Source organism: Ursus americanus, chromosome 7 (assembly GCF_024610735.1).
Source record: "Ursus americanus isolate L20-20 chromosome 7, mUrsAme1.1.p, whole genome shotgun sequence".
Taxonomy (NCBI): Eukaryota; Metazoa; Chordata; class Mammalia; order Carnivora; family Ursidae; genus Ursus; species Ursus americanus.
In genome coordinates, this window is record NC_142133.1 from 63,710,044 (window position 1) to 63,724,216 (window position 14,173).

Below are 14,173 nucleotides of genomic sequence, written 5' to 3' on the forward strand. Positions count from 1 at the left end.
TTAGAAAAATAAGTACTTCTTTTATTTCTACTTCAAAATATACTATGTACATCTGGAGCTCTAAGAGAAAGTAGACCGGGAGAGGATTCCATCATAAAAATAAAATAAGGTTAAAAAATAACGACTGCCCGTTTCAGATCGGTCTCTAACCCAGCTGAAAGGGGCGTGAGCTGCCGGTCGTCTTGCTGTCTGACGCCATCCCTCTGTCGGTGACATCAGCTGGGGCTGCCTCACGGGGATGCTGCGTCTAAGAGTTCCTGGAGCGTTCTGAGGACCTGCTGTGGCTGGCCAGTGGCCAGGTCCTGCAGCCGGGAGCCCATCTGCTCCTGAAGGCTCCTGGACAGCCGGCGCACCACCGTGCGGACGTTCCCGCTGAGCCCCGGCAGGACACCGTTCCCGCTCACGCTGCTCAGGAAACCCCAGAGGACTGGCAGGACATGGCGCTCCACAGCCTGGGGCTTCTGGGGGTACACGGAGGCCACCAGTGCTGTTGGACAGAAAACGGGGACACTTACTTGAGGCAGGCACTCTCTCCCTCTCCTGCTGCCCTCTCTTGGGACACAGACTCTATCCCCCCAAAGGGCAGACAGCCCAGAAGGGCCAACTAGTCCATGAGACACACCAGCCAGGGCTCGGGACATGTTTACAGGCCCATGAAAATGGTTTGATTTCTTTTAAAATCAAAACAAAAAAATATGAAGATATTCAACCTCGTGTATATTCATGTTTATACCAATCAGGTATAAAATATAATTTTTAACTTTTTTCTTTTTTATGGAGGAATGAGTATGCAAAGGCAAAATTGCTCAGAGCCCAGGACGATCGCAATTGGTCCCTGCAGCCCCGGGGAGAGGAAAGAGGCCGACACCCCTCAACTGCAATCTAGTATAATTTTAATCCACATTCCCCCCTATATGAGCTCATACAAACAGAGAAAACCCATACCAGGGAGAAAAGTCAACACTCTCTCAAATGAAGCATTCTGAAAAGTAAAGCAGCCAGCAGGAGAGAAGACCAGTGTGGCCTCCCCAGTGTCTGGACGCCAAACCCCACGACAAGACCAGCAGTAATCCAGGAGGCGTGAACGTGCTTAACCATCAAGCTCTGCACAGACCCTCGCTTCAGTGATGAACCCCCCACATCTGGTTCTCCCAGACCCTCTACCTTCTTTAATCCCCAGAAAACCCACAAGCAGGCTACCCCTGACAGCAAGCCTTCCGTCACAGAGTAAATGCCAGGGTCAAAGCCACCTCAAGAGCCACCCCAAGTCACTTCACAGGGGCCCCTCCAGCCTTCAGCCGAGGCCGCCTTCCCTGCGGGCGTCCCTGCTAACAATGCTTGCTCTGCACCGTCAGGGCAGTGCGCCTGTCCTCCTGCCAAAGAAGTGCTGGTGAGAGCAAGCGACCTTTACATATTGATGGAGCAAAAAAAACTGGAAGGTTCCCCGGGCCAAGACACACCCGGAAAACTAACACTGCTGGGGTCCAGAGTCTGGGGCTCAGAGCTTTGCCGCGTGACTCCATTGTCCTCACAGCACCTCAAGAGGCAGGACACCAGTCCATCTTGCAGAGGAGGAAGCCAACATTCAGGGGTCAAGGAGCTCGCCCCAGACCACACCGCTAACGAGGGCAGAGGGCAGAGGCCAAGCCTGCCTTGACTCCAAAGCTCACACTCTGCACCCCTTGCTGCCCCCAAGCCTCTAGGGGTTCTGCGGGTCAGAGGTTGGTGAGGAGTTTTATTTTTAGTGAAACCTCCAGTTTGTCCTTCCTTCACCAGCATAACATCATCTAACCCCCTAGGTGTTTCCCACAGGGCCCCTCCGACTCCAGGGCCAGGCGGGATCAACAGGGGGCCAGAGAAGATGCGCTGCCTCCCCCCCCCACCCCCCCACCCCCCCCGCAAAGCTTGCCCCTGGAGCAGTGTCATTTCCCGAGGAGTGTGTATGCTGGCCTTCAGGCCACACCCTCGGGCTTCCTGCACCCCACACTGTGGGGTCTCCCTTGGGGGCTCCCCGGTGTTGCTGAACCCTCAGAAGTAAAGGTGGTCCTGTTTCCCGGGAAGGCAGGGCTGCACCCAGCGAGCCAACCCAGCCGTGTTGGCCGGTGAGCCGCTTCATAAAGTGCGGCAGAGGTGGGAGCTGGAAACGCTGAAGCTGGAGACAGGCCGAGAGGAGGGCACAGGTACCAGGAAAGCCACCAGGGCAGCCCCAAGGTGTGGTGGGTGGGGGTGGGAGGCTAGGAGGCACAGGGGAGAGGTCGGAGGGGGGGTGGCCAGAGGGAACAAAAGAAAACCAAGGATCCCGATTGGTCACCTATACTGAGCCACTGTAATTCATGGCTTCCTAAGCCTCCGTGGGATCCCACCTGCAGACCAAGGTGAGAACTATCCCAGGAACCAGGCCCAGGCAGGGCTCCCCCGTGCCCACCAAAGGGTGAGGGGTTCACCTGCCCCCCCCCTCCCCGGCATGCTGCACTCCCACCTGAAATCTCTCCCTCCCAGCAGCCGGGCGATCAGCAGCAGGCCTGGGAAGCTCCCTCCCGCAGCCAGGCCCCCGTTCCCCAGGTCCGGGTCGGGTCTAGGAGGTAGAGGTCACCTGGCTGACAGGGGTGGGCCCCTCAAGCCAGCAGAGGTAGCGGTGGCCCTTCTGGGAGTAATCATGAGGAAGAAAACCCCATTAAATTGGAGCTTACGAGGCAGCTGAAGTAATTAGCAAGATTTACTCCTGTTAAGCTGTGCTATTATTAGTCCGCACCTTGTGTCAATGGAAATGTTCTTCTTTGCTCCTGGCTGACACCGACTTACCAGGAGAGCTATGTAGAAACGCTTGCCTTGGAGGTCTCTTGGAAACAGGTGGAAAACATTTAAAGTTAAATGGATAATCTAAAGTGAGGTACCCACCCACCTCTGGGGCCCATATATCACCTGTACATGGACAGGTAAGGGTTTTACCCAGAGAAGGTGGATTTTGAACCACAGAAAAGGGTTCCTTGTCTGGTGCCCAGGTGGTCTCCGTTACGTAGCCCCTGGGCACCAAGAGCGTGACACTGTGGCTGCATTGCGGTCCCCAACCCTACTTTGTTTGCTCCACCTGCTTGGAGAAGGCCTGGCACCTGGATGGGAAGTAAGGGTCCACTTCAGGGACACTAGAAGGAGTGAACCAGGGCCCAGAGGCAAGGCCAAGGGTGGTGGAGGCTCAGAATGACACCCTCAGTCAGGCAACCTGTGCTGAGCACCCCCAATGTGGACCGAGGCCGGCACAGGGTGAGACCTGCTCTTCAAGGCTCGGGAAAGTCGGGCGGGAGGGCTACACGGAGGCCGGTGCCAGAACCAGGCAGGCCCGGCCCAGCTGGAGGAAGAAGGCCAGAGAAGGGATCGGCAGGCCATTAGCCACATGTGGGCAGGCGCAGAGGATGAGAGATCAGTCTGAAAGGGCGGCTGGCATGCTGGTGCCCGGGAGACTAAGGCAGGGGCCAGTCAGGGAGACGCAGCATAGCACAGATGCTCTGCGGCCAGGCTCCCGAGGACAAATCCTGGGTTTCTCATCAAAGGACCTTGGGCACTTAACATTTTTGAGTCGGGAGGGCCAGGCAGCAACAGGCCTTGTGGGCCGCTCCAGGGAGCCGGGGCACCAGCCTGAAGACAACCCACGCAAGGATTTACACATGGGGTAGCACCACCCGTCTGCATGTTAGGGGGAGGGACGCTCAGAGGTCTAGAGAACAGAGTCCTTATGCCTCCTTCCTGGATGGGACCTTCCTAAGAAGGGAGAGGAGGCTTCTGGCAAGGAGGAAAGATGAGAAAAACAAGAAACCTGCCCAAGACCAGAGTTGGCATGGGGCAAATGGGTCTGTCCACCACGAAGCCCGTGTCCTTGCCATGCTGCCAGCTCGAGGGCCACACGAGGTCTCAGCCCTGGAATGAAATCACTCGAGACTACAAACTCAGAGCAGACGTCAGCTGAGAGCAAGCTCTCCTCAGCCAAAGCTTGAACAAAGCCAAGCAGACTCAGGCCAGAGCCCCAGCTCCACGTAACACGGGTCCGCATGCCCAGCAAAGGGGTCAAGTAGGGTTGGCATCCAGGCTGTGCCCTGCTTGGCAGGCTGTGCGTGCGCACGAAGGGACAGCGCTCATCTCACACGGGGCTGCTGCTGACCAAGCCCCCACCTGCGAGCCCGGGTCTACCCAGGAGAGCTGGGGTTTTTCCGATTCGCACAAAGATGCCCTACGGGCTAGTGGAAGTCCTATTTGCAAAGAAGAAATGCATCGTGGTTTCTTAAAGACTATTTTGTGTGTGTACCCACCTGCCTCATCTTGGTCAAAGCCAAAGATGATCTTTTGGTAATACGGGAATTATTTTTTAAAAGCAGATGAGCACAATGTCTGAAAGGTCTGTGAGGATTATGGGATTATTTGGGGGGCTAAGATCACGAGTGGTTCAGCTGCATGCCAGGAGGCTGACTGGAAGGCTGGGGCAAGGGGCTTCGGGGATGCTCACCGGACAGACGTTCTACGACATCGAGCACCGCGCGGCCACTCAGGAAACGCACCCGCCCAGCAAACGCTTGTAGGAGGCAGAGCTTGTCTGCAAGAGAAGGAGGGTGTCAGTGGCCATGATGCTGTGGCCCGAGCGGTGGCACCCACTGTTCAGTGCGAGGTACCTGCGACATCCACACAGGGAAGGAGGCCCGCCGGGGAGCTGAATTAAATTCTCTGCGTCACCATGGGGTGTTTGGGGAAGAGTGGGTGGCCCGGTGTAGTTACACTGGCTCCCGACCACGTCTCACTTACTCCCACAGATCTGGTTCCTGTTGTCTGTCCTTCCTCAAAATTGTTGAGTTTGGGGCAAAAGAGGTTTGCCCACAGTCCTGGGCAAACTGAGATGGCTGGTCACCCTACCAGCGGCAGAAGCTTCCGGCTGGCTCTCTTTGGGTCAGAGGAGGGAATTCGCAGGGGGCGTGTACGAGCTCTCAATAGTTTATACATAAGCTCCCTGTGTGAGACTTGGGCCCAGACGGCATACTTGTAAAGACAGGAGAGTTTATCCTCCACATGCCCCCACCCATTCTTCAGGAGGGTTAGGGGAAAGAGGGATTTTTACCTTTTTTTTTTTTTTAATTGTCCCAGCACCCCGACACCCACTGGGCACTCCAGCCACACCTGGGCCCAGGAGCCAGCTCTCCCTGCTGCCCAGCCACGCTCAGGGTGGGGCCTGAGGACAGGGGGCTCCCCCATTTGGATGTTGAAGGAGTGTTTATTAGAAGGAACCACAGATGGTGAAATCACAGGCAACTAGGGTGGGGAATGTTTGGGGGAGAAAGAAGCCCTCTGGTATATTCTTCAGTTGTATTTCTAAAGCCAACTCTGGCAGGATCCCATAGATGCTGGATTTAGAAATGGCTGATTCTTCCCCATTCTGGCTGACGTCTCCTGGTTTCTCAGACTATTACACTTGAGGTCCTGCATTCCTCACAGAGACACACAAGGTGAGGAAAGTCTCCCTCTACCTGAGAAAGGTGTGCTCACATAGACAATACACACCCAGCTCCCAACGCTGCCCCAGCCGTCCCCCCATTACTCCATGGGAGGGAGTGCAAATAGCAAAACACACTTTCCGGGGATGTGGCCGAGGGGCCTGCTTGCACCTGTCATGGAGGTCTGTATGGCTGTTCCCACAGGTGCCCCCAGAAAGTGCGTCCTGGGGTCTCAGGGGCTGACCGGCTCAAGGCCAGATTTCTCTTAGCAGGGGACAGAGACTAGAGACCCACCTGCGGAAGTCTATCCAGGCAAGTTCCACCTTCTCCGCACCCCTCAAATACCTCCGCATCCCCCTGGATATGCAAAGCTTTGCTTTTCCCACCAGATGACAATTCTAGCTAAGAGCTCATCCCTTGCTCTCCTCCTGAGAGCTGTAAGGGATACAGAGGAGGAAACGGACACATACATCACACACAACGCTGGTGCTTGCAAAAGCGCCATCCGTAAGTTAGGCAACAGTCTTTAAAATAATTTGTTCTGGGAGATGAAAGAGAGGCCAGCCTCTAGAATATTGTAGTTAGCAAGAAGTGGTCTCAGGGTGTCTTGGTAAATCTGTAATTGTGTAAGAATAGGTTTTTATATCAATGTCACCTGCATTATTGTTTCCAGGTGCTTCTATTTGCCCCACCCCCATCATTAGCCATGAGCTCACCTCCAAGGACAAGGACTTCTGCCTCCTTGCTCTCCCCAGTAACACTCAGTCCAGGACATTTTCTGGACACAGCCGGGCCTCCCCCTCCTGGTGGCTGACATGGCCTCCCAGAGCCAGAGAGAGGTGAAGAACTTGGGGGATACTTGCAAATGCACCTCCAGCAGAAATCTGTGCCGGATCGTGCTCCCACGTGCTTGGCACACAGCAGGTGCTCCATAAATGCTCCAGGACGACAGGGAGTGTTAAAGCAGAGACATCGAGCATGCCCGAGCTTGTTTATAAACCCCAGAGCTCCACACCCCAAGTACCTGGCCTCTGTCCCTCTGTCTGCGTTCGTAGTGACGGTTCACCTTCCAGGTCACACCCAGGTTTAAGGAGCGGCGGGAGAGTATACGGTGAGGGGTGTGGGCTCTGAGTCTCCTGGACTAAATCCTTGGCTCGTTCACGTTTCTCTGTGTTGACACTGGACAGAACCTCCTGTACCTGATCAGGACTCTGTGAGGCACGGTATATCACGCAGCCACCAAAACTAGGTCCATTCATGGCAGGAAAAGTGGGAACGATCCATTTAAACAGAAAAATGCAAGCTGCAGTCTAGGCAAGGGACAGAGCTGTTAAAAGTGACTCAAGTGTGTAATCATATGTAAATGCTTGTGCTCTGCTTTTGTTTAAAAGCACAATGCAAATTTGAATGTGTAATATCATCATGACTCAACACGAATAGGCACAGAAAAAAAACCTGAAATGGAAAGTGCCAAATGTTAATAATGGTCTCTTCCAGAAGTTGAGACTAAAAATGAGGGGCTTTCAAATTTTTCCTTTCCGATGCTTTGTATTTTCCATTTTCTCAATAATGAACAACCTGACTTTTACGTGGTGGAAAGTAAACTTTATATTTTTAAGCTGAGTAGCAAGGCTCCATGGTAGCATGAAACACTGGTTAAACGGAAGAAGCAAAGTCTAAATTGCATTCACACCGCAATCTTTAACCAGGGAAGTGTGTACACGTGTAGACAAGAAAGAGAAGAGAGATTTTTAAGCAGCTGGCACACTAGAGGGGCACCACGGATGAATTTCTAAATTCCCTGGGTGATTCCATGTTGATCATATGGTTTGTATAAGGTAATGAATTTGGAGTCGGCAGAGCAAAATAGCAAAAGGAGATCTGAAGCTGCCCATTTCCAAGCTTATCTGCTCTCTCCAGCACTGGCTGGCGGCTGCGCTAAATTAAGAGAACGCCTTTTGAGGCTCAGTCTGACCAGGAGGGGGTGGGCTGTCGGCAGCCTGAATTTTTTTATTTTAAGATTTTGTTTATTTATTTGAGAGAGAGAAAACAGAGAAAGCACGAGATGGGGGAGGGTCAGAGGGAGAAGCAGACTCCCTGCTGAGCAGGGAGACTGATGGGGACTCAATCGGGGGACTCGATCCCAGGACTCCGGGATCATGACCTGAGCCGAAAGCAGTCGCTTAACCAACCGAGCCATTCGGGTGTCCCTGATGTTTTCATCAGTGAAGTTTCTTCTGTTGCTAACCTGGTAATAGGGCCCAAAGACAGAACCAGCCCGTCTGCCCAGGAGTTGCCTTGATCCCCAGAATAGCTCCCCTGAAATCAGAAGATCTTGGTGCTGAGTAGAAAGGATGCCCCTCCAGGCTCCTTTCTGGAGAGGCCCCCAGGCAGGCTGTAACAAAGGGCAGAGGTCAGGGAGCAAGGTGCCCACATGTCTCCTTCCTCACCACCTCCCAAAAAGGGGACGTGGGCAGAAATTCCCCACCTGCTCTGTCAACCACCACACCACCTGCCCCATGCATCCTCGGGAAGACCAAGGAACTAGAAGAGAAGGGGTAGCTCATGAGTCAACTTATCACCGAATTCCAGAATCAAGAGGGACCCTAAGAGGTTGCCTAAGAAAGCCAACCTCCCAATTCAGCTGTGCCATCTGGACTTTGTGCCAGAAGATGGACTACCCCAGCTGCGTTCTCCATCCCCATGGCCCCGTTGAGCAGGGAACAAACCATAACATGCTGAGCCATTCCTCTGTGACTTTCCACATTTAAGTATTTCACAGCATTTCATGGTTCCTCTCCAGGCTGGAGCCCAGAATCCCTTGTGGGGGATGACACTAGGCTTGGGAGAAAGCCCCCTCCGTTCAAAGAGCCCCAAGCCACTTCCAGGAGGGGCCTCAGGAAGCTGAGGGTGGACTGGAGCCACCAGGCCCCACCTGGGTGAAATGGGAAGGAAGATTTACACCCCTTCTCTTCTGCCACACCTGCCCCAATCTCTGCTTCTACCACCCAATCCCCTGGGACTGTGGGAAGTTTAGTGACTTGTATCCACTTTTCCTTCTGCTGGGGGCATCGTCAGCCATTTCGAAGAAGACCCTGTCCCAGGAGGAAAGGACAACTCTAGGCATCTTTCTAGAAGCTGCAACCTGACTCAAGTTGTGGTCAGATCACAAAAGCAGGCCAGCTGCAAGCCCCCTTTCCAGGGTGGCCAGCCCAGGTGGGTACAGCAGGGCCCCAGGTAGAGAAGGCCTGAGTCCTGTGACCATGCGAGACCCCAGGTTCTGCAGCCCAAAGCTCCAGAGCTCCAGCTCGCTCTAGAGGATAGCCCAGTGGCGGAAAGTGGAAACTCTAACACCCGGAGAGGGAGGGGTTAAAGGCGCCTCTCCCCCGACCATGGTGCTTAGCCTCTTCAAATAGCTAAAGCCTATTTTGCTTGGTGCAGGTTTTCCCAATAAATCCAGGGCCCGCAGTGATTTACCAAGAGCCTTGGTTATTGGCAACAGCAATCTCACTTACCCAGAGCAGCGCCGAGAACTAGCCGTAATTTAAAGTTGGATTTATATTGTTTGTTTTACAGCAACAAACTCAGCAAATCATAAATTCCCTTGGAGATGAAGAGAGGAAATTGACAGTATTTATGAACTCGAAAGGCAGAGAAGGGCCTGACCAGGCCTTTGATTTGTAACTGAAACTGCTTCTGGAAGCTTCAGCCAAGGACACAGCTGCCAGCCAGCCCCAGAGAGCCCGCAGGGGGTGGGCACTGGGAGGGGAGGGCTGCCTGGCGGTGTTTGCAGCCTCACCACGGGATGCTCTGTGGGTCCTAAAGGGAGGACGTGGCTCTGTGCTCATCGGGACGCAGAGCAACAAGGCCAGCACGGGCGGTTCTCAGATCCTGAGCTTCCTTACATCGTGGCGAGAGTGGTTAGTGAGAACTCAGGGCTCCCCTGGTCTGGACGTGACTGTCCTCATGCGCTACGTCCCGCACACGCCTGCACTTCGCTCTGTATCCTGGACATACCACATAGCATCTCTAAAGCATCTAAGAAAGGAATGAAGAGCAGGAGTGGCTGCGCCCAAAATCCCACCTATGATGTTGGAGAACCAAGGTGTGTGAGAGCGAAGCACGCGGGACAGGGGAGCTCTCGCCGTTCCTGATGTCTCTCCCGTAGCTCACTCCTTTTCCCCTTTTCATCCCACCCCAACCCTCACTCCCTACTCCTCACCCAGATTCCTCCCACCCTGAGCCCTGGCCCCAAACAGTCTTCCTCAGAGGCAACTCTCATCCGTTCCACGCTCAGAAGCCAACTCCTACACCAGGCGATCAAGGTGGCCTGTCCTGGTCCACCCGCCCGTCCACTTTTTCCTCTCCAGCAGGCTTGCTCTGCTGTCTCACTGCCATCCTGTCTGGTCCTCATACAAGCCACCCCCACTGCTATCATCCATACAACTAGAAACTTGCTAGCGACGCTTCCAGCTTCTTTCTGGCAATCCAGACCTAGTTTTCCCTCAAGGCCCTGTTGGCTCAATCACTGCGGTACTGTGTGGCCCTGGGTGAGTCATTTCTGTCATATGTACTATGAGGAGGCAAGACTAGATCACCTACACATCTCCTCCACACGTCCCATCTAGGACACTCGGGTGGATGTGACATGGGAAGGCCTGCCAAACAGGTCCTGGGCTGCCCACCCCTGTCCTATGCAGCCTCCGGGAAAACATTTGGCCTGACAGCCCCCCAGGGCCGATCAGCGCTCTGCTGATTCCCAGCAGGAAGGGTGAGCCCACCCTAGAGCAGGCTCAGGGAGCAAACCTGCTCCCTACCGAGCCAAACAGGGCTGAGGCAGGAGACTCACCCAGATTCTCAATCATGGCATCCAGCGCGGTCACCGCGGCGGCGTAAATCCCCGAGTTCTTGGAGTTGAGGTTGTCTGCAACAGCAACGATGATGGAGAGCAGCATGGGGTGCAAGCTTTCTTTGAGGAGGGGGATCATCTTGGCAAGGGACTCCAGTGCCCACTGGTTCACTTTCTTGTTGGAATCCTGAAGCCTTGGGGTGAAAGCATCAAAGACCTATTGAGGGAACAGAAACCAAGAGCCCATGGGAACCCAGGCTGGGCAGGAAGCCCATGACCCAACCAACCAGCCTTGGCAGGGATTCCTCCTCCCTGACAGAGTCATCCAACCTATGCCAGAACATTCTCAGTGACGAGGAGCTTACCTCCTCAAAAGGGGAGGAGGGCAGGAGGGAAGAACAACCACAGATGGAGCACTCATGGCGTCAAAGCATTGAGAGCACCTCGTTAGGGTGCCCTGCACTCTCCTGGAATGATCTTAATCATGAGGCTTGTGGTCCCATCCTCAGTTTACCGTTCAAAACAAAGCAAACACTGAGGCAGAAAGAGTAATGATTTGCCCTGCATCACGCAGCTAGTAAGGAGCGTGGACGGACGCCCAGGTCTGCTGACTTCGAGCCTGTCTCAGCTACTCTGCTACAGAGCTTGACCATCAGCAGCCTCGATCCTGGACGAGGGGGCATCTGCCCTGGCTTCCAGTCTGTGAAGGGCCTGTGCTTGCTCCTAACCCACCCATCCAAGCAGCCTGGCCCAGTCGCCCGGCCAACCACATACCCTGCCCTCCACATGTGCCCGGCTAAACCAGGAGCAGCCGTGAGCCATGGCATTCTCTACCTCTCCCTCCTCGCCATAAATCTGCTAAAGGGATGAGAGATGCCCAGGACATCTCTGGGTGATCCCAAGGCGCCTGGCAGGAGGCAGTGCCTTTGCCCCCTCGGCTACTTCCAGGCAGTCTCACGGCATTACCAAGGCAACGGGATAGCAGGTGCTTTTGGGGCTCCCTTTACCCTGAGGCATCTGGCACCATGTCCAACTCTGCCCTGAGTTTTCCAAACTGAAGTTGCACCCGCAGGAGAGAGGTGGGGCGGGGGGTAGGGCTGGGGCAGCGCTCACCTGGACCAGGTTGGCGGTGATAAGCTCCGGCTTGGCCTTACAGTGCTCCAGAAGCCTCCCCACGCCTTCCATCCGAGACTGATACTCCTTGGCCTCCAGCAGCCGCGTCAGGTCTCGCAGCCGCTCCGCCGCCTCTAGGCCGCCGCGCACGGAGGAGCGCAGCCCCGCCGGCCGAGGCCCGTGGCAGCTGAGCCTGTGTGGAAGGACCTTCTGACCTGGGCAGCCCCAGATGATGGATGTGCCTCTTGTCCCATGCCCCGCCTGCAGACAGGCGAGACTGAGACAAGAGTGTCACCTGCAGCTTAGCCCACCCCCAACTTCTCCACCTGCTGCTTCAGGACACCGGCCCTGGAACTCCGGAAATCCCGTTTCCTCAGGGGACAATAAGGTTGCCTAGAGCCCCATCCTTTTGTCAGGGGACAGGGCTCTCTCTTCCTGCCTTTTTTTCTTTTTTCAGAAAACACGTGAAGAAGGAGGGGTTGGTATGGGAGTGAACGGTGGGAGTCCACAGAAGGATGACTGCACATTTAAGCTGAGAGCGAGGGAAGATCTTGCCAGGTGCCTTTATCCTGACCCCTGGTCGCCCTGGCCCTGCTCATACTTCTCCAGGGACCAGGGAAGTGTTAAGCCCTGTTCTCTTCCGCTGAGAGCACATGCCTATCGTAGCCTCTGGCCCAGTCCAGCCAGCACGAGAGCAGGACTCCTACGCCCCACACGCAGCTCAGAACCTGGCTCTTTGAGCTTCATGCCCTACACGTAAGCCCCTGTGCCAGAGCCCAACATCATCCAGGCTGTCATTCATTCCTACAGTCCACGTGGTTTGCCCACTGAGTGCCAGGAGCTGTCGTGGGCACTGAGGACAGTAAGATGAGAGACACGTTCTTTGCCTTAAGGAGCTCACAGACCAATGCAGGCAGGTAAACCAAGGGGCTGACAGAGGACGGAAGAACAGAGAGCACAGAGTGTCAGAGAGAGCCTTGGGGGAAGGTGCTGGTGATGTGAGTCTTGTGGAATCTTGTAGAAGTAATAGGCATGTTCTAGGTGCTGTGGTACAGCATAAACAGAGCACAGGAGGAGACGGAACGTGGCAGGAGGGTGCTGGGCAGGAAGCATGAGCTGCTCTGGTCTGGCTGGGAGACCATGTGTGGCGAGAGCAGGAAGCTAGTCCTGAGCAAGTGGTGGGGGCTTCCCTGGCACCAGCTAACGAGTTCAGATGGGGTCCTCCCCGAACACCAGAGAAGAATTTTGAGTTTCAGGCACATCAGTGACCAGAGGGTTTCTGCTTGGTTTCTAGCTCCTCCCGGCACCCACTCTCCAGCCTCCCCGCCCATTTCCTCGCATCTGCCTTCGTCCCAGCTCTGCCTCTAAATTCACCCCAGGCCACCCTGATGGCAACAGGATGTGTGGCTCGAAGAGGGCAGAGAAACGCTGAGCTCAGGCAGACAGCCTGGCCAGCAACACGCCCCACGTGGACTGGGGCACTGCACCCACTCGGTAGGACTGCAGGAACCAACCTCTCCTGGCAAGTGCTTCTGATCCCAGGATTTGGTCTCCCTGAGATCTGGGTGGGGGAACACCTCTTACAAATTCACCCAGATCCAACTAGGTCTCCACCATAGCCCAGATCCACACAGTCTCCCGGAGCCACCCCTGGTCCAGGGCCAGCAGGCCACCTCCATCGGCAGCCTCGAACGTGGAGCCCCAGAGAGACAAGAGCAGCCATACCCATCCTCGCCGGGCAGCCCGTTCTCACACAGCACCAGACTCCTCGACACCTTGCGGCCCTTGGCAGATGGAAGTCCGTCACTATCTTCTATTCCCTTCAAAGAGGCACACAGACATGAGCCAAAGGGGTGGCCCTCTGGGGAACTGCTGGCCACTGGGGGCTAGACCATAGCGAGAGGAATAACCCCTCCCACCCGGCAGAGCTTCTGAGGGCACACCTGAGCATTCTAGACCACTAGTAGTCAGGGCAGGGGTCAAGATCCCCATTTAACAGGAGACGGTGTGGACGCCCAGGCTGGCTCAAGGCACACCGGCAGAGAGGGGCAGAGCCAGGTCCAAGCACAGGGGAAGGAAATCACATCTATCCCACCTGGCAGGAGTTGTGGGTGAAATGGAATCCCCTGACCAGCTCAGCTCTGACCTCCCCTGCGCCCCTCTACCCTACCCCACCTGCTCAGGCCCCCAGCTCACCCGCTGCTTAATAGCTGCCATGACCTTCCGTAGGTCGTGCGACGGGAGGCTCTGCTTCAGAAATGTGTCAAACTTCGTATTCGACATCAAGATGTTCACCATCTTGCGGCCATAAAACCTGCCACAGGAGAAAGACAGGGGTGAAGAAACAGCCGTAGAAATGAATGCACCATGAATCTGCTTTACGAATGCACAGAAGTTTTCTAATTGTAATAAAAGAGTTTTTAATATTTTTTCTAATTAAGACAGTAATCGCTAATTAAGACAGTTAAAAACTAGATTCATAAAGGAATAAACATCATCTGTAGCCCCGTTACCAAGAGAAAACCACTATTACATTTTCACATATTTTCTTGTAGTCTTTTTGACGCATATACATTTTTGTTGATCCCAGAATGTATACGCAACTTGCCTCTGGCTTTTTTCACTTCAATTAATTATTAATCATCTTCCCATGTCATCCTTTTTAGTGGATTCATAACATTCCATTGGATGACTATACCAAAACGTACTTAACTTCTTCGAGTACGGGGCATCTAGAAGT

The 14,173-nt window shown here is 54.6% G+C and overlaps 1 protein-coding gene across 1 annotated transcript in view; it reads right to left on the reverse strand.

Moving 5' to 3' along the window:
• TOGARAM2 (TOG array regulator of axonemal microtubules 2) overlaps positions 1-14,173 on the reverse strand; it is a 40,360-nt gene continuing 26,187 nt past the window's right edge. Inside the window, exons 14-19 of the mRNA XM_087863203.1 lie at positions 13,630-13,747; positions 13,159-13,253; positions 11,434-11,626; positions 10,321-10,537; positions 4,496-4,582; positions 1-487 (exon numbers count right to left, since the gene is read on the reverse strand). Coding sequence (XP_087719329.1) covers positions 231-487; positions 4,496-4,582; positions 10,321-10,537; positions 11,434-11,626; positions 13,159-13,253; positions 13,630-13,747 — 967 coding nt within the window. The 3' untranslated portion in view covers positions 1-230. The remainder of the gene's footprint in view (positions 488-4,495; positions 4,583-10,320; positions 10,538-11,433; positions 11,627-13,158; positions 13,254-13,629; positions 13,748-14,173) is intronic.